Consider the following 23367-nt stretch of genomic DNA (forward strand, 5'->3'; position numbering starts at 1 on the left):
TATTACAAGTGTTTTCGTAATTGGGATGTTGTTGTCTCCAATGCTCTGTACGTGTGCCCGACATGGGATACTTCCTATTGGGATGCAGCTGACCAGCAATGCCCCCCTAGTCTGTAACCCATATCTAGCGTGGTGCATCTTTCTCGACTCGAGGAATCCAGGATAGAATGGTCACTAGCCGGCGCAATCATCAGTTCGTGTAGAGTTGTCATGAGCGGTATAACCTTTGGCTCTTGTTGAATGTTCAGTGGACTGCACAACCTTTGGCCCGTGTATCAGTAAAGAGTATGTGTATGTATTGCCGCGACTAAGTAAAAGTTTATCGATCGAATAGGAGGGATATGAAACGGAGACACAACGAAGGAAACATCATTAAACGTTGACATCGGCGTTTCTGAGGAACAGGTATAGATGAAGCAGAAGATCAGGATCCCGGCTACCTAAGATATCCCGGACGGGGATATCCGATTGTCTGCCTTGTGCTCTCAGTGCTCTAGAGAGCTGAGAGCGAGCAGTATGGAACCGGATACACGACCAGACAACATGCTCGATGTCGTGGTAGCCACAATCACAAAGATTGTTTGCTGCGAGCCCAATGCGATAGAGATGCGCGTTTAGGTTGTAGTGATTGGACATAAGCCGAGATATCACGCGAATGAAATCACGACCTACATTCAATCCGTTGAACCATGCACTCGTCGAGACCTTAGGGATAATCGTGTGTAACCAACGACCGAACTCATCTTCACTCCACATGCGCTGCCAACTTACGAGTGTGTGCTGACGAGGAATGTGGAGAAATTCGTTATAAGCAATTTGCCTTTCAAAAAGTGTGCCTTCTGAAGCACCCACCTTAGCTAGCGAGTCCGCCTTCTCATTCCCCGGAATCGAGCAATGAGAGGGAACCCATACTAAGGTAATCTTGAATAATTTTTCGACTAAAACACTCAATAGTTGTCTTATTCTTGTTAGGAAATAAGATGAGCGTTTATCAACTTTCATTGAGCGGTTATGAGTTTTTGAAAAAAGTCATTTTTGGAAAAAAAAAAAAGTGATTTTTCGGACCACTACTCTAAAATGGAAAAGGTCACCCTAACGAAAAAATAAAAAAATACGGGTCTAATTGTTTGTGATAAAGAACAAATCTACCACTTTTTACGAAAATTTGAGAATCACTGTGTCAGTTTGGTATGGACTGGCTGAAAGTGTATCTGTCTAGATCTTTCATGATCTGAATTACATTAAAGTCTCTTCCATCTGGTTTTGGCCGGAAAAAAACAACCTACGGGCCAAATCCTGATGCATTTTTTTGATAAACTATGACACGGTGTGCGGAGACAACAGAGGGGGATAGGGAGGAGGAGGTTTGAGTTATAACAGAAAAATCGGAAAGGAGAAGCGAAGTTGAGCAGCCGTATGGCACCAGGGGTTAGACATCAATTGAATTTAGGCTACCCAAAATCAAAATCAATATGGCGTCATTTGTTTACCAACATATCATTTGCGAGGATTGAAATTGTTGAAATCACGGAGATAGTATGCTTTATTTCTAACTGCATGAACGATTTCCATATTTCGGTTTCACATGGAGGTGTTCACATTGAACATGGAGTTTAAAGTTAGCCACTATTCGACTATAAAACCAGACCGAGTTGTAAACAACAGTAATTGGCAGAACCAAAATGTCAGTGAACCGCAGCAATATTGGGTACACTGGCAATATGAGGGATTTGACGTTTTAGTCATACCCTTGTATGGCACCCGCCTTGTTTTTGGTGCCCACGGCTTACAGAGACAAGGCTAGTTCTTTAGCGAGTAAACATTTTTTTTGATGACGTCATCAGAATTGTCAGTGTAAACAGTCGCCAGTTGTATTTTGTTTTCCGACTTACGCGTAAATGTTCTTGAAATGAAAAATCGAAAATGGTTCAATGCGCTGTGAGAGGGTGTATAAATTATGAAAATGACATTATCGGGCCGAAAAAGAGATTCTTTCGCTTTCCGAAAAACCGAGAATTATGTTCTTTGTGGATAAATGTTTTATCAAATTATTCATGGTGTTAAATATAATCAACTATATTATCAACGCACAAACTTACAAAGCACGAAAAATAAAAAAATAAGAACACATTATTTACTTCAACGACTCAGATGACGTCACTAAAGAATGACTGATCCGGAGTAGCTAGCCTTGTCTCTGTAAGCCGTGTTGGTGCCAACATCTCAAACGTCAAAAGTATTTGTTTCCTTCAAAACAGCGATTCGCGTTGACGCCATTGAGCTTCGTTTACCAATTTAGGGGAGCGTCTAAAAATAGCTGATTTTCAGTCGGAATGAACGTTTTCAAATTCGGCTTCGTGTCATCTAATCTAATAGAGATTACACTAACGAGTTTGGGACCCAAATTATGGCACTAATTTGAAGTCGCCACCAGACGTCGACACTATTTTTATGTCATCGCGAATTACCAATTTACCACCATCTGACTTATCGTGAAGTCGATGATGAACTTTTACAGCAGAGGGATAGTGAGATAGGCGGTGACGGTAGGTAGAGTGAGATAGCGATAATCGTGCCAAGCACCTAAAGTTGAGGGTTAAAAGGATGAGCGAGAGTATTGGAGGGTTGGGGAGGAAGGCTCTTGATCATTTTCGATGGGAGCTTCGTTGGGTGATCTAACTCTTCACCGGAAGAACTATCTTACAATTTTGAGACGCGTTTGAGTGCTTTCCCTGTTCCCTTTTCCATTCATAAGGGGAAGTCACCCATTTCGATATCAGAGATTTCCATATTAGGAGACCTCCATCCTCTGCCATTCTGTGAACTATCTACCTAAATTGCGGTCTTCACTTCTTCACGAATAACGCACAATATGGAAGAACCGTTAGGGCGAAATACCACTTCATTAACCATAAAGTAAATAACGGTTTCAAAACAACGGTCACATACGCGCACAACCTTCAGCTATCCGACAGCTATGAGCATTGGACGAGGAATGAATGATCTCAATATTTGTCTTTGTTTTCATTTATTAAGCATCAAATATTATACAGCATTGAACAGAATGAAATCTTTATACAAATGGACGGGCTCAAATGTTTTCTTCTGTGGTCTCATCTTAATTTTATCACTTGCTTGTATGTAAATATCTGCCGGATTTATTCCGAAATCTACATTACAACCATTATTTCCAACCAAATAACCATAACATTATCACTATTTTACATCCTAAAATACCGTCTTCAGCATGGCAGCCACTGCAATTACAATCGCCCAGCCGGAAACCAGCGCCCGACCCGTTGCACTTTTGTACCGATTAAGACCGAGTTCCTCGAAGTCGTACTCGTAAATGGGCGTTCGATTGTACGTTGCGTAGTACCAATCCATATCTTCTCGCTTGCGGATTTCATTCCCCCCGATGGGATCATGCTGCTGGGCCAGATCGATGATATTCTGTGTCGCAAAATCCAATGCGTTGTCATACTTTGGCACGGTTCGGAACGTACCCGGGTTGTACTCGTTCCCACGGGGAGAACTACCCACGAAAGGCGTAACGGTGGAGGACTGTGGGGCTGGTACCTTTTCGATCGTTGATTTCCCTACAGGTCGTTTGGGCATTGTGCTGCTACTGCCTGTGGCCATGTTCTGTTGGGGAGCACCTCCGGATACTAACGCGGATAGGGAGCTGGGTGAGTGGTTTACTCCGTCGTAGAATTCGCTCGTTGGTGCACGGGTTAGCTCCCGGGTCGTAGTCTGCTCGTTTTTGTGCAGTGTGTAAGGTTTGTTGTACTCCAATGGATTAAATGTAGTGGCAGTTCCAAGCTCTATTGTGAGGCGGGTTGTGAGGTCATTTTCTGCATGCTTTGGGTTTCCAAAGGAGGGAGGCTTTGGTTGATGAACGGTCTGTCTATCTGTCGATTGATCGACATCATCATTGTCGTCGTCTTCATCATGCTCCGAATGCTCTGAATCGCTGTCGATCGTTGGAACATTTGGTTTTTCCGTAACGTACGAGCGGTTGGTACTTTCTTTTGCATTTTCAGTTCCCTTTGGCGGGGCGGGAGTCGGTATAAGGTCTCCCTGACTTATACCATCTACAAAATATGGTGCGTGATGTGATGGTTTGATCGTCGCTTCAAATTGCTTTTTGTGGGTGAACCGAGTTGCCTCGGTCACCAGTGGAACTTGATCAGTGAATTCTTCGGGCCACCTGCCGGGACCGGATATATTCTGCTTTATGATTTTAATATTAGGGTCGCCGATCGGAGTGAATCCACCCTCGCTGCCTGGAATCACAGGAGTAAATCCTCCCTTCTGAACATTCGGTTTCTGGAACGGAGTTTGGAAATAGGGCCTATAAAACAGGTTATTATCGTTCGAAGCGCCCGGGTTCTTCTCCTGATTGTCGTCAGAGACTTTAACCACTGTAGATGAATCCGCCCGATCTCCGTTTTTGTATATCGAAACTATTGCTGGATCATCCGGTCTGTAAATTTGTACTCGTCCTTTACCACGAGTGCCAATAGCCGCTCGATTACTCGAAGCTCTTGCAGGTCCACCAAACATTTTTCCAATATTCAAACTTGGAATGGGTACTCCGAAGAAGGTAAACGGGGAACCATTTTGAACTGGTTGATTGTACAAATGATTGAACTTGTTGTTGTTGAAATCCACAAAGTTTTGGCTGTAGTTATGCCGACCTGGAGGGTCTTTCGAAAAGGTGGATGCATTACTCCGCCCCGTTATGTGGCTGTCGTTCAGTGCATTGGGGTAATCAATGTACTGACCAGAGAAGTACTCACTTTCCACAGGTGAAGGGGGAAAGACGGCGTCATTTGCCTGACTGACCCCACTTCCTGGACCCGGTGGCAATGCTTCGTAGTTCTCATTTTCACAATCGTCGAAATCAAGCGTTCGCAAGAACACATCCCCGTGTTCGTTAGTCAACACAGGAGCACGATCGTCGTGGCCAACACCGATCCGAGCATCCGAATGACACTCATTCCTCGAGAGCCGCGTTTCCAGCAGCATCTTCCCATCTCGACAACGTGGTCCAGGGTAAAGATTCCTTGTTTCCTGCAACCATGCCAGATACCAGAGCATATCGCAATTGCAGTCCAAAGGATTGCCTGTAAATTATATATGATCAAACTCGGTATCCCCTAGAATGTACAGTCACACTCACCGTCAACGTCCAGAATAGCAATGTTAGTCCTAAGGTTTCGAAATATTTGCTCCGGAACTCGTGACATTCGGTTGTTTCGCATGCTAAGTACACGCAGCCTTGGCATCGTAGCAAAAGGTTCGCCCTGGATTCCACAGATTTGATTGTCGTCCAGCTTAAGCTCTACCAGCCAATCCAGCCCTCGGAGCGGGTTGGGAGTGATCTTTCGGATGGAGTTCCCCGTCAAATCAAGCACCTCGAGATTCCGAACACTGTGCAACCCAACGCTATCGAGGTTGCGGAATTGGTTGGTCGACAAATTCAGGTATACTATCGAGGGCGACCGATAGAAGCTGTACGGTGAAATGTACTGCAGGTTGTTCTGCTGGAGATGGACGGCCTGTGGAACAGAATGATTTCATCAGTATTTCATCAGTTTTTTTAAGCAGCTTTATAGGGCACTTGCAGTGTGCATATATGTTAGTCATCTGTTGGGCAGGCAAAAAGGATAGCAGCATAGGATTAATATGAATCGACAAGATTGAGTTTCGGAGAAGTTTAATTATAAGCAAATTGATCGGGAACGGAGTAAATCCATCAATCCCAATTCATGGAAAATTCAAAGAAGCATTCGAACCTGAGTTCGAGCCTCTGTGACATTGATCTTGATACGAATATGTTGAAAATCCTTTTCTGCCAAAAATTAAGTAATATGCATTACACAAAATCCCTTCTTCAGGAAATAGCACGCTTAAAGTTCATGTTGGTTCTGGGAAAAATTTCGCGCTTGTAGAATAACCGCATCTACATTTAGATCATCTACAATAGCGGTACTCAACGTTTTTTTTTCAGAAGGGCCACAAACACGTGTCAGTAATGGTGTCATGTTTTTATGTCTAAAATAGCCATTCGGAATGACAATTTTGGAACCGCTCTACTGATTCGTCCATGGTATCTGGTTGCACTTCCAAACGTAGTTAGAGCGCATCTGTTAAAAAAGAAGGAGAAGATAAAGGGTGTTCGGATCAAAAAGTGGTCAAACTAAATTGCGTGTAAATCGATTATTTGTTTATTAAAAAATCAAAGTATCTTTCTTTTTGAAGTTCAATATGTATAAAAGACGGAAAAATACTCAGTTAAGATTCCGGTCGATCTAGTCCAAATTGGCGAGCCTTTCGTTTGACGCCTGCCACCAGATTTTGTACAGTCACCTTATCCACTTTCTTCGCCGCAGAACGCCAGTTTGCTTTGAACTGCTTCTCGCTGCTAACAATTTTTTGGGTCTTCTTAAGGTTCTGCTTAACTATCGCCCAATATTTTTCGACTGGGCGAAGTTCTGGTGTGGTGGGAGGGTTTTTATCCTTGGGCACAACCTGCATCTTGTTAGCGGCATAATGACAGGATGCCAAATCCGGCCAAAACAGCACAGACAGGTCATGTTTCTTCAGGAAAGGCAGCAAACGCTTTTGAAAACACTCTTTTACGTAAATTTCCTGGTTGACGGTCCCGGTTGCAACGAAAATGTCGCTTTTCAAGCCACAGGTACAGATAGCTTGCCAAACGAGATATTTATTGGCAAACTTTGATAGTTTAATATGCTTGAAAATGTCTGCCACCTTTCCCCTTCCGGTTGCTGTATAATACTCTTGTCCAGGAAGCGGTCTGAAGTCTGCCTTGACGTAGGTTTCGTCGTCCATTACCACGCAATCAAACTTTGTCAACAATGTCGTATACAGCTTCCGAGATCTTGTTTTTGCCGTAAGGTTTTGCTTATCGTTGCGATTTGGAGTCACTACCTTCTTATAAGTCCGGATCGTTTTTTAGCTTCATGCACGGGTGTAGACGATATTCCCAACTTATTTGCGACATCTCGAACGGAGAGGTTGGGGTTGCGCTTGAAAGCGCTAGCCACTCTTCTGTTCGTCACTGCGGCTCCCGGCTTTCGATTTCCCCCAGATCCAGGCTTTCTAGTTGTCAACAAACGTTCCCCGAACACTTTTTTTACTTTGCTGACGGTTGATTTGGCCACATTCAACGATTTTGCTATTTCTGCGTGCGTGTAGTTTGGATTTTCACGACGCATGTACAAAATTTTTATTCGTCGCTCCTCTTGCTTTGACGCCATTTTGATAACTAAAGATCTAATGTCAAAATCCAAATAGAGGCATCATTCTACACACACACACACACCTACAAAATGAAGGGTGATCAGGTTTTTTATATGAATGATTAGAAAAAATACGGCAAATTTAAGTTGACCACTTTTTGATCCAAACACCCTTTAATCAAATTGTTCTCAATACAAAATTCTTTTCCCTTCGGTGGAGTGTCCGTCTTACCCGACTTGATTAGTATTTTTTTTCATCAATATTTCTGGAGTAAAAATAAGAAAACTTCACCGCCGATTCGATAAACTGGAAGAGAAGTGATGGTAAAACACTCACGTAATACATACTCACGCACTCACGGGTATTTTCCCCCAAAAATTACTGAATAGCAATGAGAACATTATTTTCTGCAGACGAAAATTTACATCAAGCTGCTCTTTGCAGCTTTTCTGGCTTTATTTACAATTTTAACAGAAGGCCAGTTAGGTGTACACAGTAAGTGTCAAAAGTATTGATACACTGTATTGCATGTTTGTACATCATTAAAACTTAAAATAAAAAAGTAATTTATCAATCATACATAGGTGTCCGTCTTTCCCGACTTTCCCCTATTAGCAGTTGTGAGCAGGGTTGCCTAACTATTATTTCCAAAAATCAGGGAGAAAGAAAATAAAAATCAGGAGAAATCAGGATGCTCATATTGTGTTGTCCGGATAATTTCGAACCGATGTTTGGAAACACAAACGCATTATTTTTATACGCAGACATACATTTATTGAAATTTATGTGCACAGTTTTTTTCCACGATCTTTCGCCATCTTTCACACAGCTAAAAAAAATATTTACCAGAATATGTTTGCTTTCTCGTCGAAAATTGTTTTATTTATAAAAGAAAGATATTTTCTATGCTGTCCATAGTGTCAGAGTTCGCGTGCCTGAGAGAATTTCGCAGGGGCCTTAACCTGTGATAATCTGGAGGTGTAATATCCGGTTAGTGAGCACATTCTAGCCAGACTCCATAATAAATTGATGTGTTGTCAAAGAGCCATGAAGTTTGGCGTTGCTCTGATAGAATACGAGGGCTATCGCATTGACTAATTCTGGAAGTTTCTTTAGTTTGTTGCGAGCAGTAGTTGTGGGAATTTATCGACTGTTTGATTAGTAAAAGCTCATAATGGAGCTAAGAATAATGAATAAGCTCAGTTTCGAGATCAATTTTGAAAGATTAAGCTAATGATGATGAGTTTTTGTGGAAATTTCAGGAAATTTATTGACAAAGTTGTAAAGTATGAATTATGTTTTGACAAATCAAAAAACAATTAATTATTTTCATTCAAAATATAATGATTTGAAAGTGCCTTTAGGCGAACTAATCTGATAAGGTATCTTTTTTCACGCCAACTTCAAGGTTTAATAAATATCAACAGGATATCTCCGATAAAGCGAATCGCTTCGGAATATATAGATAATAAACAAAAAAAAGTTTAAGCATTTTACAAGTGCGGACTGTAGAGCTGTTTTATGTAGGCTCTTATGACAATTCTCATTTCCAACAAGGAAAACTTCGTATATTTATTACGGATAATTTTCATTTTAATAATATGAAACGCAAAAAATCAGGACAAATCAGGATCATTTCAGAAAAATCAGGGAAAATTGAGTGTTTGTCAGGACATCAGGAAACGTGTCAAAAAGTCTGGGAAATCCTGAAAAATCAGGAAGGTTGGCATCTCTGGTTGTAAGGTCAAAATGTGCCATTCTGTTGTGAGAATTATAACGAGAAGGGGTGTGATGTTGGAACTGCATAAACATATGGTTGCGTTCAGCATAATAGTCTCTGCCATCTGCTACAGGAATGAAAATGATTGCAGGGCTTACATGTTCATAAATACACTTTCCATTTATGATCATTTAGGCAGTATTCTGTTGAATTCGAATTTATTGCCATTGCTATACCGAAAACTGAAATAGTACATTTTGTGATCACTCACACTGAAGACCAACATTTTTCACTTATCCGTTTAGTCAGAGAGATCCAAGTTATTTTTTTAATATAATAACTGTGCACTTCGATGTTTATTTTTAAAATTATATTCGATGTAACTTTTAAAATTATGACATCATAACTTTTTCCATGATCGATGCATGTTCAACAATATTCAGAACGATAAATTGCATACAGGCAAACCTTTTTTTTTGTGCGGGGGATAGGGATCGCATAAAAAATCGTGCAAAACTTCACCAGTAGCTTTCAAAAACCGGTTAGTGTTCGGTACACATTTTGAAAGAAAACTTTTTTTTGTGCGGTAAATAGGGACCGCATAAAAAAAGTTTCCCCCAAGAAAATAACTCAAATCCACGCCATTTACCGTTCAATTTCCTTTTGTTTCCCTGCTTTGCAATGGGACAGTTTGCCTCTTCGGTTACGCGTGGCTGTTTTGTGCTTTTAGTTGCATGCCGAAACGTCATGCTGTTAGATATCACGTCATGCAAAAACTTAGAAAAACTTAGGGCATTTGATGGGATGATTTCAGAAGTGGATAATTGAGACGCAAATATGCTTTTTTTTACACTGAAATAATATAAACCATCGAAAAAAACTAAATGGACGATAACTCCGTCAAATATGCTTCTTTTCATCTACCGCACAAAAAAAAAAACGTACAAGAACAGAAAACCGCACAAAAAAAATCGTACAAAAACAGGTTTTACTGTACTCAAACACAATCATTCGAATGAATCGATGATTGTAAAATGCCCTGTCGATTAATCCATAATCGATTAAAGAAAAATTTAGACTTCTCTAACAGTATCTTCGCAACCATCCGACGACATGCAAACATAACGCTATCGTTTTCTGGATGTAAAACAGATGTGATGCAAAAATACAGAAACAATTTCAACCAGACGACAAGAAAATCGACTCGGTGTCACCACCGAAAAAAAATTGCATCACTGTTTGTGATATCTACCTTCCGTTCTTTTTTCGTATCGAGCAAAACGGCTGTGTCTGACATTAGCATTGAAAAAAGACTGCTGTCTGCTAGCTGAAGCAAGACTGTGACTTGAATAATGATTTGAATTGTCTTCTTCTTCTTTAATGGCACTATCGTTCCTAGTGAAATTTCGACGTCTCAACGTAGTACTACTTGCGTAATTTTTATTAGTACTTCTTCTGTAGGAGCGTTGTACCACTGTGACCATTAGTTTGATCTATTGTTGTGTTTATTAGTACTTAGTTGAGATTTCTATGCCAAATGACACGCTTTAAATGCATTCTAAGTGGAAAACTTTGCGCCGGCTAGTGACAAATGTTTGCGCCGGCTAGTGACCATTCTATCCTGGATTCCTCAAGTCGAGAAGACGCACTACGCTAGATATGGGGTACAGACTAGGGGGCGTTGCTGATTAATGGTCAGCTGCATCCCAAAAGGAAGTATCCCGTGTCGGGCACAGGTACAGAGCATTGGGGACAGCAACATCACAATTACCAAAACACTTGTAATACTAACCTCGAGCCAACCGCGAGTAATCGGTTACATATTACTAACATAGTTATAAGGCAAACATTGTCGAAATATTGAACTCCCGGCCCCGTCAGGTTGACGCCATATGAGCCTTAATAAAAATATATATTTTGGATAAAAAAAAAAATAAGTGGCAAACTTTTAGAACACGCGCAAGGAGAAAGAAATTTCTTTGACGAAAAATCACCCGACCAGAACGGGAACCGTACCCGATTCCACGGTATGATAATATGTGATGCTAACCACTCGACCACGAGTGCACAGATGATTTGGATTATAGATACTTTAAAATTTCTCAGTTCATTCGCCTCTAGCCTTGAAAAAATGCCAGTTTGTAAACCAAACTAAACTCTCGGCCTTGAGTAAGACCATTTGGAAAACTTCACTTCCTTCTTGTAGATAGCTGAATGACATATGGGTGTAATTGCTGTGAAAATTGCTTGTTTATACTGAATAAATTGAAAACGCACTAAGCTTAAATTGCAATATTCGAGAGAACATACTGCCCGTTTTTCGTAAAGAAAAAAAACGCTCTGCAGGCTGCTAAAAAGTTACGTGATGTGTATGATGAAGACGAAAAAGGAAGACAGTGCCGAAATTGGTTTGATAAGTTTCGTACTGGAAATTGGTCGCACGAAGATTAGCAACGTTCAGTTCGGCCAAATAAAGCTGATGATAAGCTAATCAAAACCATTATCGAAATGGATCGTCATGTAACTGAGCGAGAGATTGCAGAGAAGTTGAGAATACCGAAATCAACAATCCACGATCATATGAAACGTCTAGCAAAAATTGATATTTAGGTACAATATAAACTGAAGGATTTTTAGGTGATTTTCGAATTCATTGTGTATGAAATGTATACTGCAAACATCGACACGCTTTATTAAATGAATTTCTATTTCCTCTTTCGAACAAAGATCAATTTCGTTAACGCAAACATCAAATGGACTAAAAACGCTTATTGTTGAACATGTGGGAACTCTATTTTCCGAATTTTCCTATTTTTCCTCAGAGTTTTCCGAAAATTTGAGATTGTGATGTTTGGTTGTTAATATGGTTGATTGAAATATATGTTATATTTCTACGGGACCCTCCTTCTCCTTCCAGAGGTGTAAAACCATCATAAACATAAACACATTTCTTGTACTATGGAGCCAAACATGCCAAGTTTGACTCCATTTGCTTGATTAGTTCTCGAGTTATGCAGAAATTTGTGCTTCATTTGTATGGCTGCCACCCTCTTAGAGAGGGTGGAGAAGTGTCGAACCACCTTAGAAACATTTATTGCCCCCTAAAACCACCGTTTGCCAAATTTAGTTCCATTTACTTGATTAGTTATCCAGTTATGATTGATTTTATGAATAGCAGTACTGGGTAAGAGCTTACCTGTAAGTTGGGTAAATCCTCAAATACGCGTTCCTTCAGTTCAGCTAGCTTGTTGTCTGCCAGCACCAACTCCTGCAGCTCGGGCAAGTTCCTCAGTGAACCATGCTCCAGCGTCGTCAATTCGTTACTTGATAAATCCATATATTGTAGCAACGGTAAGTTCCTCAACGAGCCTTGGTGCAGTTGATTTACTTTGTTGTTTGACACCTTTAGTTCCTCCAGATTTCTCCAGGAGCCCAGAACGGATGGAGTCAGTTCGGATATCTGGTTGAAACTTACGTCGATCTCCCGCAGCTCGCTTAGTCCTGATAGTGACTCCGGTAGCTCTCTTAGTTTGTTTGATGATAAATCAAGCGTCTGTAAAGATCGACTGTTGCGGAACGCCTTGGGTGAAATTTCCACTATGCTGTTTCGGGAAGCGTCGAACTGTTCCAGATTGCCATTGTTGTCCAGCAGATGATCGACGAGTACCTCGATCCGATTCCCTTGCAGATTGAGTTCCCGTAGATTCTCCAAAGTACTGAGGGATCGCTCATGGAGGGCAAGTAACCGATTGTCCTGCAGATTGAGGACCTCCAAGCGGTTCAACCCAGCTAGACTACCTTCATCAATACTTTGCAGCTGGTTTCGGGCCAAACTTATGTACCTGAGCTGGGCAGTTGTTTGGAATGTATTTTTAGCAACACGGGTCATATGATTACCACTTATATCCAGCATTCGGAGCGCTGGTAAATCTAGCAAGTTGGAGGAAGGTTGAGGAAGATTTACGATTTGATTATCTCGCAGATTTATTCGTTCCACAGCTAACGGTAAACCAGGGATGAATTCTTGTAGTTTATTGTTTCCGGCGTCTATTTCAAACATACGATTCAAGTCACGAAATGTGGACGGATGGATCAGATTCAGCTCATTGAAAGAGATATTCACCGTTTCTAGTAATGGGGTGTGTACGAATGCGGCAGGATCAAGAACACTTAGCGTGTTCCCACTTAGATCGAGTCGCCGCAAGGAAGGTATTCCTATCAGTAGACTTGGTTCAACACGACGAAAGTTGTTATAGGAAATATCCACACCTTTCAGGCCAGGAAGGTTCCAGAAGGGCATCGGTAGTAGATCGGACAGTGAGTTGTTCCTCAAACGTAGTTCTCGAAGACCTGGCATAGCCATAAAAGCATCCCTTTCAATCATGCGAATTCTGTTGTTGTTCAAATAGAGTTGCTCAAGTGTACCGTGACCTCGAAGGGCACCAAATGGTATACTGTCCAGCTGGTTGTGACTCATATCCAAAAATCTCAACATTGGAAGGGCATCCAGCAGGGATCTGAGTTCCTCAATTCTTCCAATTTCGTTATGCTGCAGATGAATGATTTCTACTCCACTTCCTGACGCTTGCAAGAACGATTCCGGGTGAACTCTTCTCAAATAATTATTCTCCAAGTGAACCAATTTCAAGCTAGGTGTACGATGGAATGCACCATGGTACATTTCCGTGATAGTGTTATCGTTGAGATACAGTTCCTTCAGGGAAGGAAGATCAACGAAACTTCCCTCGTTCAACTTTGAAATTGTATTTCTGTCCAATTTGAGGACCGCTAAATTCGGAATATCTTTCACCGCTCGTCCAATCATACCGGCATCCGCTATTCTATTACCGCTCAGCTGTAAACTCTTTAAACTTGGCAATCCCACGAATGCTCTCAAGTGGACCCAGTCGATTCCATTCTCCGAGAGATTGATTAGATTCAACTTAGGGAGATCGTTGAACAGGCCACCCTCTAGCCGAGCCAATGTTCGACTTCCTGTGATATGAATCGTTTCTAAGTTTTTCAAATCTCGAAAACTCTGTGGAGCAATACCGATGAGTGACGAACTCTGAACGCTGATATATCTTAGCCGCGGCAACCCAGAAAAATCTGGGAGGCGCTTCAAACTATCGCTTTGGATTGTGACAGCTTCCAGTTTTCTTAAGCCCGCTAAACTGTCGACGGGTAAGCTGCGGAGATTTCGCTCCACTATGAACACTTCAACAAGATTGCTATCCAAATCATTCAGCCACCCGTTAGAGACTCGCTCGAGACCGTTATGACGTAGCATTAGCCGCAGAATATTGAGCGGGGCGAATGTTCGCCCCGGAAGCGATGGTAAGAAGTTGTTCTCTAGAATCAGCTCATCGATTGGTCGATTGATGGATTTGGCAACGGCCTTCAGGCCGGTGAGCACCCGCGGGAGATCACTGTGAGAGCACCTGTTAAGATGATATTTAAGAGATTTAGAATCATTACATGATGGGGGAGGACATTACTCACCATATTTGAATTTCACTGCCCCTTTGGGAACAACGACAGGGAAGAATGATGTCCTGCGGTGGACAAATGGTGTCTCTTTGGGCACGCGTTCTGTGCGGACCAGATGTTGCTATCAATATCACCAGCAGCAATATCTTCATGGATTCCACGTTCAATCGTCGCAGCAAATGTTTATCGAACTGTTTCATGTTGAACTGCTTGCACGCGCTGATATTATCCAAATTTGTCGCTTAACAAATCATTTCTCATTTTTCGAAACTTTGGTACTTCTACACTCAATGTTTTCATATCTTATCACAATAAAACATCCTCATATCCTGATAATTCGCGCTTGTTTTATTGCTTTGGTATTATAGTTCTTTGAGATGCTTTTGTATGCACATAAGATGTTGAAAGTCACTATTTTTTTGTAAAGTTCCTTTAACAGTTCTAACAGTTCCCGTAACAGTTTAGATAACTCATTTTTAAATGCTGAACAAAAATTCAACCGGTCGGTCCACTAGATTCCGAGGAAAACGTGTTATCAGCAAAGACTTGTTGTTACACGTGCCCAGTTGCCAACAGCATAATAATAACTATATTGGTATTCGAAAAATAAACAATGCATCTACAAATAAATAATCACAAAAATATCCCATCACCCATTTTTGATTCCAACACCCGAAAAACCTTCTAGAGTAGGGTCCCTCTTAAGACCGCGAGTTATTTTTAATTTTTCTCATTGGCCTTTTTCAAGGCTAGCGGCGATTGAACTGCGAAAGTTTAAAGCCTCTGTAACTTAAAACTACTACTACTACTACTACTGCTTCTAAGCTGCATCTTCGAGGATCTTAGTAGCTGACCGTATTGCGTGTTCGCATATTAAGCGGACGATCGTGGTTTCAAACCCAGGATCCTCTATTGACAGTCTTTGAAAAGACCCTTTCCAAGGCTGAAGACGATTCAACTTGAAAGTTTAAAACACTATAATAGCAACAAAGAAGTTACACTATGATTTACAAATCACCGGGCTAACGACCAGGCGGCAGCGTTTCTTGAGACTTTCCAAGTGGTCATTTTTCAAGACCGAGAGATACTCGCTAGATTTTTAGGGGGTCTCCGTAGCCACATTGCCATTCGCTTAGTAAGCGATCGATCGTGAGTTCAAAACTCAGGGGCCTCATTGACCATCTTTGTGTTGTTACAGAATAACTACGTCCACGCAACAATCATCAGGGATGGAGATCGATCCACGGTCGAAATAAGATCGATTCATCCATACAACTGCGCTGCTCTGCAAGAAACATCGGGCTGCTGTTCTATAAATAACTCAACAATGATCAATCAACTGTCTCCGCTGTCCGGTCTAACTGGATAATGGAAGAACAGATAGAAAACTCTTACGCCTAAATGGCTACTCTGTAAAAATGTGTACCATATGCAATGGTATAGAAGGGAATATTCTAACGCCGAAAAATGGCAACTGTGTAAATGTGCTAATTATAGATATGATAAACATGTGACATGTACACGATTAAAATTCGGCTCTCTTACAGCTAAAATGCTAATGAGCCGCAAATAAACAAAAGGGATAAAAAAAAGATCGAGAGATGAAGCTTTAGTTTTTCTTAATGGGCTTTTTTCATGGTTAAAAGCGAATTAAATGAAAAAGTTCAATAGAGTTCAATATGTCTATAGATGGATGTTTTTTTTTCTATTTTTGTCTGGTGTAAATTGAAAATCACCTGGAGGTGAAAATCGGTTCAAGGACCATGGCGGAGGCTAGTCATCCAACACTCTCTAAAAGAATGACAGGAGGCTACAAATATAGTTCCTTGAAAGGTCACTGAAAAATGCCGTTGTTGATATTGACATTATCAAAGAGTGGAATATGGAAGACATAAAAATATACTTTTTAAAGAAGAACTGATTGAAGTCATTTTGAACTCAACAAAAACCCGAAAATTGTGTTGTGAATCGCTATGAACCATCATTATGCTAACTGATCTTTTGGTTACCAAGTTCAAGGAGCAAGACGTTAGCCACGTTAGTCGTACCAGTCGTCCCGAGGAAATTTGGAGAATTAATGCACCCATACTTATTCTAGCTATCAGTGGAAGTAGCTATGGTTGCTATGCTATGGTTTACTATGAATGTTTGTACTGGAACTGGATATGACCCCAGATGCAACCGAGGATTGGTGCAGGCCCTGCAAGCCATTCCTAAAAATAAAGTCCACAGGCAAATTTACAAAAAAAAAATCGAGACAAGACAAAAGGGCTAGACCCAAGCAAAGAACACGGACTAGAGATTGGAAATCCGCGAAATGGAACTGCAAGTCTTCACCCCTTCTTGCGAGTACTCCCACAATTCGTCGACTTCAAAGTCGCAAATAATACAATCGTCCGAAGACAGCTATGGAGAATCATGAAAGAACACGGCTTCCTCCGAAAGCTAACAAGACTGACTCAGGAAACGATGAACGGTGTGCGGTGCAGTGTGTGGAACACAGGCGATTTGTCGATCAGGCGTTTGAGACTCACAGGGACTTCGACAAGGCGATGGACTCTCTTGTCTGCTCTTCAACGTGGCGGCGCTGGAAGGTGTTATGCGAAGAGTGAGCTTCAAAGTGCGGGGCAGTAGGGATTTTCAACAAGTTTAGTCGGCTTATCGGCTTCGTGGACATAATCGGAAGAACACATGCGACGATAGCAGACTTGTAAACGTGATTGAAACATGAAGCAGGGCTGATTGGGATTGAAATTAACACGTCTGATGCTAAATATTTGCTAACGAGAGGAATTAATCGTAACGGAATCTTTCTTGGTAGTAGTGTTGTGATTGACGGCGACGAGCTCGAGGTGGTAGAGGAATTTGTCTACCTTGGCTCTTTAATTACAACTGACAACAACAACAGCCATGAAATTCGAAGACGCATAGTCAAACTGGCTTGGAGGAAATAATAGCCAAAAAAACGCAATCTTGTGTCAAATGAGTTAAATGATTTATTTTTGGCACCACTCCTACAAATCGCCTGCCAAACCAGAATCTTCTTTGGGATTTCTTTTTTGTTTGAATTTTTCGTTAACATCCCCTCGTTTCATCGATGAAAAAAATTTTGGTTGAGAGACGTCACACAATACATAAATTTCGTCGTCATTAACTTTCTTGACCGTTGTTTAGCTTCTATATTTTGTGCTGCGTTTTGATCGGGAACTGTTTGTACTTTCAATGTCTTTAGGCCTGCACTGGCTTTCATTCGTCGAACTGTTCTCTCACTACAATTCTGTTTTACCGCTATTTTACGATTAGACAGTCCAGGATTTCTCTGTAAGTAAGCTTCTACTTTCTTCGCAGTTTCTGGTAATTCAAATCCTTTCTTACGACCCGAACCAGCTATCCTGTTAACATTTAAGTTGTGTTTGAACGTTTTAATGACTCTTGACACAGTACTTTATACTTTATTGACGATTGTTTGTCGGGACCACCGCGGATTCTGTTGAAATGATCGAATTAGAAATTCGCGTCTTTCCATTTTAATGACATTTTGCTACTAACGTTTGCATTTAAAAAATGGACGAATTTTCCATGGGTTAACCTTCACACGCACTGACGGAACTACCCATGGATTATCAACCATAGTAACCCATGAGTCAGCAGAAAAAAAATAACAACTCTATCAGTCGAACTCTAACCGTGATGGTGGAAACAGTGAAGCTACTCCGTTCAGAAGTATACGCGTTCAATGAACGGTACTCCGCCGCGTCGAAAACGGACATCATGCGGCACTTTGTGGACGCCAGATACGCCCGTTCCGGCATCTACAACATCTTGGCACTATTGGCTTTGATTGAGCATCGAAAGAAAGCTCCGAACGACCGACGACTCCGAACGACAAGAAGCTCAAAAGGATGCTGAAGAGGAAGATCGAGGGAAAAGTGGCTATATCGCTGCGTACGTTTGGCCGGGAGGTCGGTGCAACCGGCCAAACAGTGAAAAAGTACCTGGCAAACATGGACATACATGTCAGAAAGCGGAAGTCCCGTCCACTGGTCTCGGAGTTGCAGGCAAAGACGCAGCGGCAGCGGCTGAATAAGATGGTCAAGTCGATTTTCCCGGCGAATCGCAACGTGACGGTGGTGATGGACGACGAGACTGAATAAGATGGTCAAGTCGATTTTCCCGGCGAATCACGACTTGGCGGTGGTGATGGACGACGAGATCTATCTCACCCTGGATGGCAACGACTGGCAGGGCAATTCGTATTTTACTTCCCCCACGAAGGAAGTGAGCTCCGAAGTGAAATTTATTTCATACAAGTTCCCCATGAAGGTGCTGCTGTGGCTGACAATCAGCGATTCTTTAGCTTCGGACTGGCCGTGAACGAGGAAACTTATATTACGGAGTGCCTGCCGGAAGTTGCGTCGTTCATCAAGAAATACCATAAGAGCGAAGACGCGGTGTTCTTGCCGGATCTGGCGTCGGCCCACTACTCGAAGCGATCGTTAGAGGAGATGGAGCGACTGAATATCAATGTGGTACCCAAGTCGGCGAACTCGCCCAACGTCCCCCAGCTGCGTCCCATCGAAAATTTCTGGGCAAACCTGAAGCGTAAAATTTACTCCAATAATTTTGTCGCGAAAACTGAGAAGAAGTTGACAGAACTCAATTGAATGAACTCAAAAACATGCCTACACACATGTTTCCGTCCGCCATGGCGAATGTTCCGGTTAACTGCCGGAAGGCCGCTCAAGGGGGTAAAATTTTTTCACAAGTAAGCTAATATAATTACCTACCATGGGAAATTTATCAAACTCAATAATGTGTCTTAGTTTTTTTATCACCATCCGAAAAAAGTCCATTTTTTAAATGCATATGTTACTCTCCCATACTGGTATAGCATTAAATTATGAGTACACCGATACTTCGCTATACGGCCGCTCTTTATACGGCATTTCGCCATAACGGCCCTTTCCAATTAAGGCACGTTTTCGAATCACGGCCTAAAATGTTTCACTATAACGGCAAAAAAAATGTTCGATGTCGATATTACTACATAATTCATGGAACATGAAGTTGTTTCATTTTTGTTTATCAATTGTTATTGGTTTTTGGAGTCTGTTATTATTATATGTACAATAAAGGGAAAGATAATATGTATTTTGAATGATAAACCATTATACATATTTTCTGCATTTAGAACCGATCCGATTGAATTTGTATTAATTTGTATTAGAATAATTGATTCCTTATACGGCTTTTCGCTTTGCGGCCAAGTTTTGTGGAACGTATTTAAGCCGTAAAGCGAGGTATGGGTGTATATGCTATAGCAATATAAAAACAATCTGAGTGAGCGAAACAAGAGACACATTGTAAATAAGCACGCATTAAAGCTTTTCGCATACTTTGCCACATACACGGCCCAGACCGGAAATAATATAGATTCAAGTTTATGCTCTCCTTTCTGATCTTGGGAAACACTTTTCAACTTCATTTTATAATGTGGTGTAATATTACCACGCATTTAGGCAACAGCACCAGTGAATAGCGCGGTCGTGTAAAACAGTGTTGCATTCTAGCCGGCCTTGGTTCGATCCCCGTTGACATCGTTTGGTTTTTTTTTTTTGGGTACAATCCCAAACTGACGTTCAGTCTGAGAGAAAGAGATGTCTGCTCCTATACATACAAACATTCGAAAGCTTTCGAAAAAGGCGATTTTATTTGTCCATTTCACCCTTCAGCACACGAAAAAGCATTTTTTTCTGACGAAGATGAAATGTTTTCTGCCAAACGCTAGTTTGGCAACAGTAAAATCAGAACAGTAAAACTGTAAAATCAGATGATCATTGACTAAAACTACTCGAAATGCTGTGAGAATCTCTCGTGAATATTTATACTATCAATTCTTTGCAGTGGGGCCTCTTCATAGCCTTTTAAATACTAACTAATGTTTAACTCTATTACTTGTTTCAACAAAAAGCATTAGAACGTTCCATTTTCAATTCAGTTATTTACATTATACACCAAACCAAAACAATCCTAAGCCCACGATACTTGCACTTTCGTTCGGACCACCGTTTCTAATATGCCGTGCAAAAATACGGACGATGCACCTGTAACCTTATTCTTTCGGTTTATGCATACAGTTTTATCGCATTTTTTCGTTGTTGTTAGGGTTTCCACGGTGAGCCTTGAGAAGCACCCGTTTTGATCACGCTTGGATGCTCATCCCTTGTGTATTCATTATAGTTTTTCTCTTTCATTTTATAGTTACTTTTCTCTAATGAACACCAAGGGAAGCCTACACCTCAAAACACTCATTGTTTGCTCAATCTACGCCACATTGCGCATGAATCCTCTAAACTGTTTCCCCAGTTATCCGTTGTTTCACTTTTGGGCAACTGGAAAACTAGAACGCATGTTCTGCTGTGCACTTTCTCTTATAAATGACATCGACATAAAAGGTGACTTCTGTAAAGTTCATCATCAACAATCACCATGCTGCTACTTCTGCTAATCTCGTTGGCTCAATTCGACGACCCGATGTTTACACCCAACAATAGAGGAATTAGGCAGCGCATAGCGCTCACCTGCCTCAAATGTCCTCTCCTAATGCGCCTTACACCCTCCGTCAATTGATGTGTCATAGGTCCCATGAGCAGTACAGCAGCTTCTGGAAACCGTTGCCGGCAGGTTTGTATACTGCGACGCACCTTACCTAATGTCTTTTTCGTCGATTTAAAGCATCCAAGAAAGAAATATCAAAGCCACTGTCTACAGGGATTCATGGTTGAGTGATTCTTATGGCGGGGGCTCTTTTGAATCTAGTGTTGTTTGAAATGCATAATTCACGTCTCCTCCCCACGTTGAGCCGCTTCCAAACAATGTCGGTGGATTTGCCTATTCGCCGTGGTTCACTGGACGACTGATAAACCATCGATGAAGCATTGTTCTTGCGTAACCTCTATTTTTTCGGTCCTTCGAAATGGCGCGGCTTTTCAAGGTTGCGTATATGTACCATTACATTGGCCCAAGTTGTTTTAATTTCTTATATATTTTCAGAGAAAGGTCGTTGCATAACCACCAAAATGTGGTGACCAACTGACCGTAGAATTAGCTGTTGTTACTTTTACCCCCGGCGATTTTTTCAATAAGGTTGGGGAAATACGCTTCGTTTGTGTTACTGCGTATCGATGTTAGTGAAGTAATTTTTTTGGGAATCGCTATTATGCCATTATTGGAGTAAGAGTGCATAGAATCACAATAGGCGTTTCTTGTAGGGATAGTTTCATTTGTTTACATCATGGCATCACCGAAACAAGCGTGTCACGAACAAAGTTGCCATAATATAATCTGTGTTTGTTTTTCTCAGAAAATCTGTATCGAAATCTGTATCAACCCTTTGCCGCTGTTTGTCTGCCTTCAGCCACCACAACAAACAAGCATACTAATACTAAAATTTATGCAACAATGTATCAGTTCGCATTTTTTTAAACAAATTTTAACGTCTTGTGAACTTATTTACGAACCAAAACGGTGCTACTATGAATAATATATAACGGAACTCAGTTTGAACAAAAGTAGTCATCCATGCTTGAGGAAAGGATTAATGGGAAACTCCACGTATTACGGCACTGTGTAGATAATCTCACAGAGCTATACATCACTGCTTTATCATGTAAAAAAATGCGACCAGTACGACACACATGTCGAAATTTAATACGACCGCAAAGAGTTAAGTTTATAAGTTCAATCTTGCAGCATAATCTTAATATCATTTATTGGCATAGTTATTATGAATTTGGCGATGTTGATGGTATCCACGTAAAATTCGTACTCACTGTGCTATAGTAGGAAAAAGATAAACAGTGTTATTTATTTATTGTAAAGCTAGCCGATAACACAGACTTTTGCATCTTTTCTCCTTATATTGAACATGAGAAAGCAGTACTATACCTATATATAAATGCCAATATGACTCTCAATTAGACTGATACGAATGCTATATGAATAAAATCGAAACTTTTTTATTGAGATTAAGCCATAACTAGTATTGGATCGTTATTTTGAAAAATCTGTAAACCTGTATGAAATCCAAAAGAAATCTGTAATGTGTATCTACAGATTCTTGGTTTCAAAAAGTCTGAAAAGTCTGTATAAATACAGATTATTTTGTAGATATGGTAACCCTGGTCACGAATCGCAGAAAAATGTAAGGGGTTGTGCCTGGGAAACGACCACATTTTCGACGTAGGAACTCGGAATTATATTGTTCAATCCGCTTGTTTATCACTTCGGATTTTATTTCAGAATGCATCACAACTTTTAAAATAATATTTCAAATTAATATTTTCGTTGTTGTGTACTACTCTTTGTATTTTTCGAATCTGCTGAAGATAGTTGGGTTATGATTTATTCCTTCCCTTGCGAGAGCAATACGACGAGCACGAGAATAATGAGTATGCATCGCAGGTGTTTTTTCAGGTGGAATGAACTCACTTTTAAAATAAAAATTATGAATGAAAATTTAATTTTCCGTATCGAATATATATTCTATATAAAAGTGACACACGTTTTTTTCGCAAATTGTGAAAAAAAATTATATCAAAAATGTGTTTGATAATGTATTTCGTCATTATGAGTTTGTGGGTGAAGAGCGCGTGTGGAAATGCGTATGTATATGTGTGAGTTTCATCACTTCTTACAATATTTGTACCTACAAACGCATGAAAACGAAAGTAACGAATCGTTCGTTCTGAGAGTCACGTAGGATTTTGTACTTCTGATACGATTCGCGATTGAATGCTCCTATAATTTACTCCAAACTTTGAAAAATCGGCTAGAAAAAACGGCTGAACTTATCAATATGAAACGTTCACAGTTGTTCAGGAAAT

At 40.8% G+C, this 23367-nt stretch overlaps 1 protein-coding gene across 4 annotated transcripts in view; it reads right to left on the minus strand.

Annotated features, from left to right (window-relative positions):
- Window positions 1-3045: 3045 nt before the first annotated feature.
- LOC129770618 (protein artichoke) overlaps window positions 3046-23367 on the minus strand; it is a 34262-nt gene continuing 13940 nt past the window's right edge. Inside the window, exons 2-5 of one of the 4 annotated variants that reach the window (XM_055773566.1) lie at window positions 14495-14993; window positions 12189-14433; window positions 5186-5564; window positions 3046-5129 (exon numbers count right to left, since the gene is read on the minus strand). In XM_055773566.1, the coding sequence (XP_055629541.1) occupies window positions 3229-5129; window positions 5186-5564; window positions 12189-14433; window positions 14495-14682 (4713 nt within the window). In that variant the 5' untranslated portion in view covers window positions 14683-14993 and the 3' untranslated portion in view covers window positions 3046-3228. Of the gene's footprint in view, window positions 5130-5185; window positions 5565-12188; window positions 14434-14494; window positions 15070-23367 lie in introns of all 4 variants that reach the window. The other 3 variants (XM_055773568.1, XM_055773567.1, XM_055773565.1) reach the window with 3 other exon arrangements.

The sequence above is a fragment of the Toxorhynchites rutilus genome, chromosome 2, assembly GCF_029784135.1.
Source record: "Toxorhynchites rutilus septentrionalis strain SRP chromosome 2, ASM2978413v1, whole genome shotgun sequence".
Lineage (NCBI taxonomy): Eukaryota > Metazoa > Arthropoda > Insecta > Diptera > Culicidae > Toxorhynchites > Toxorhynchites rutilus.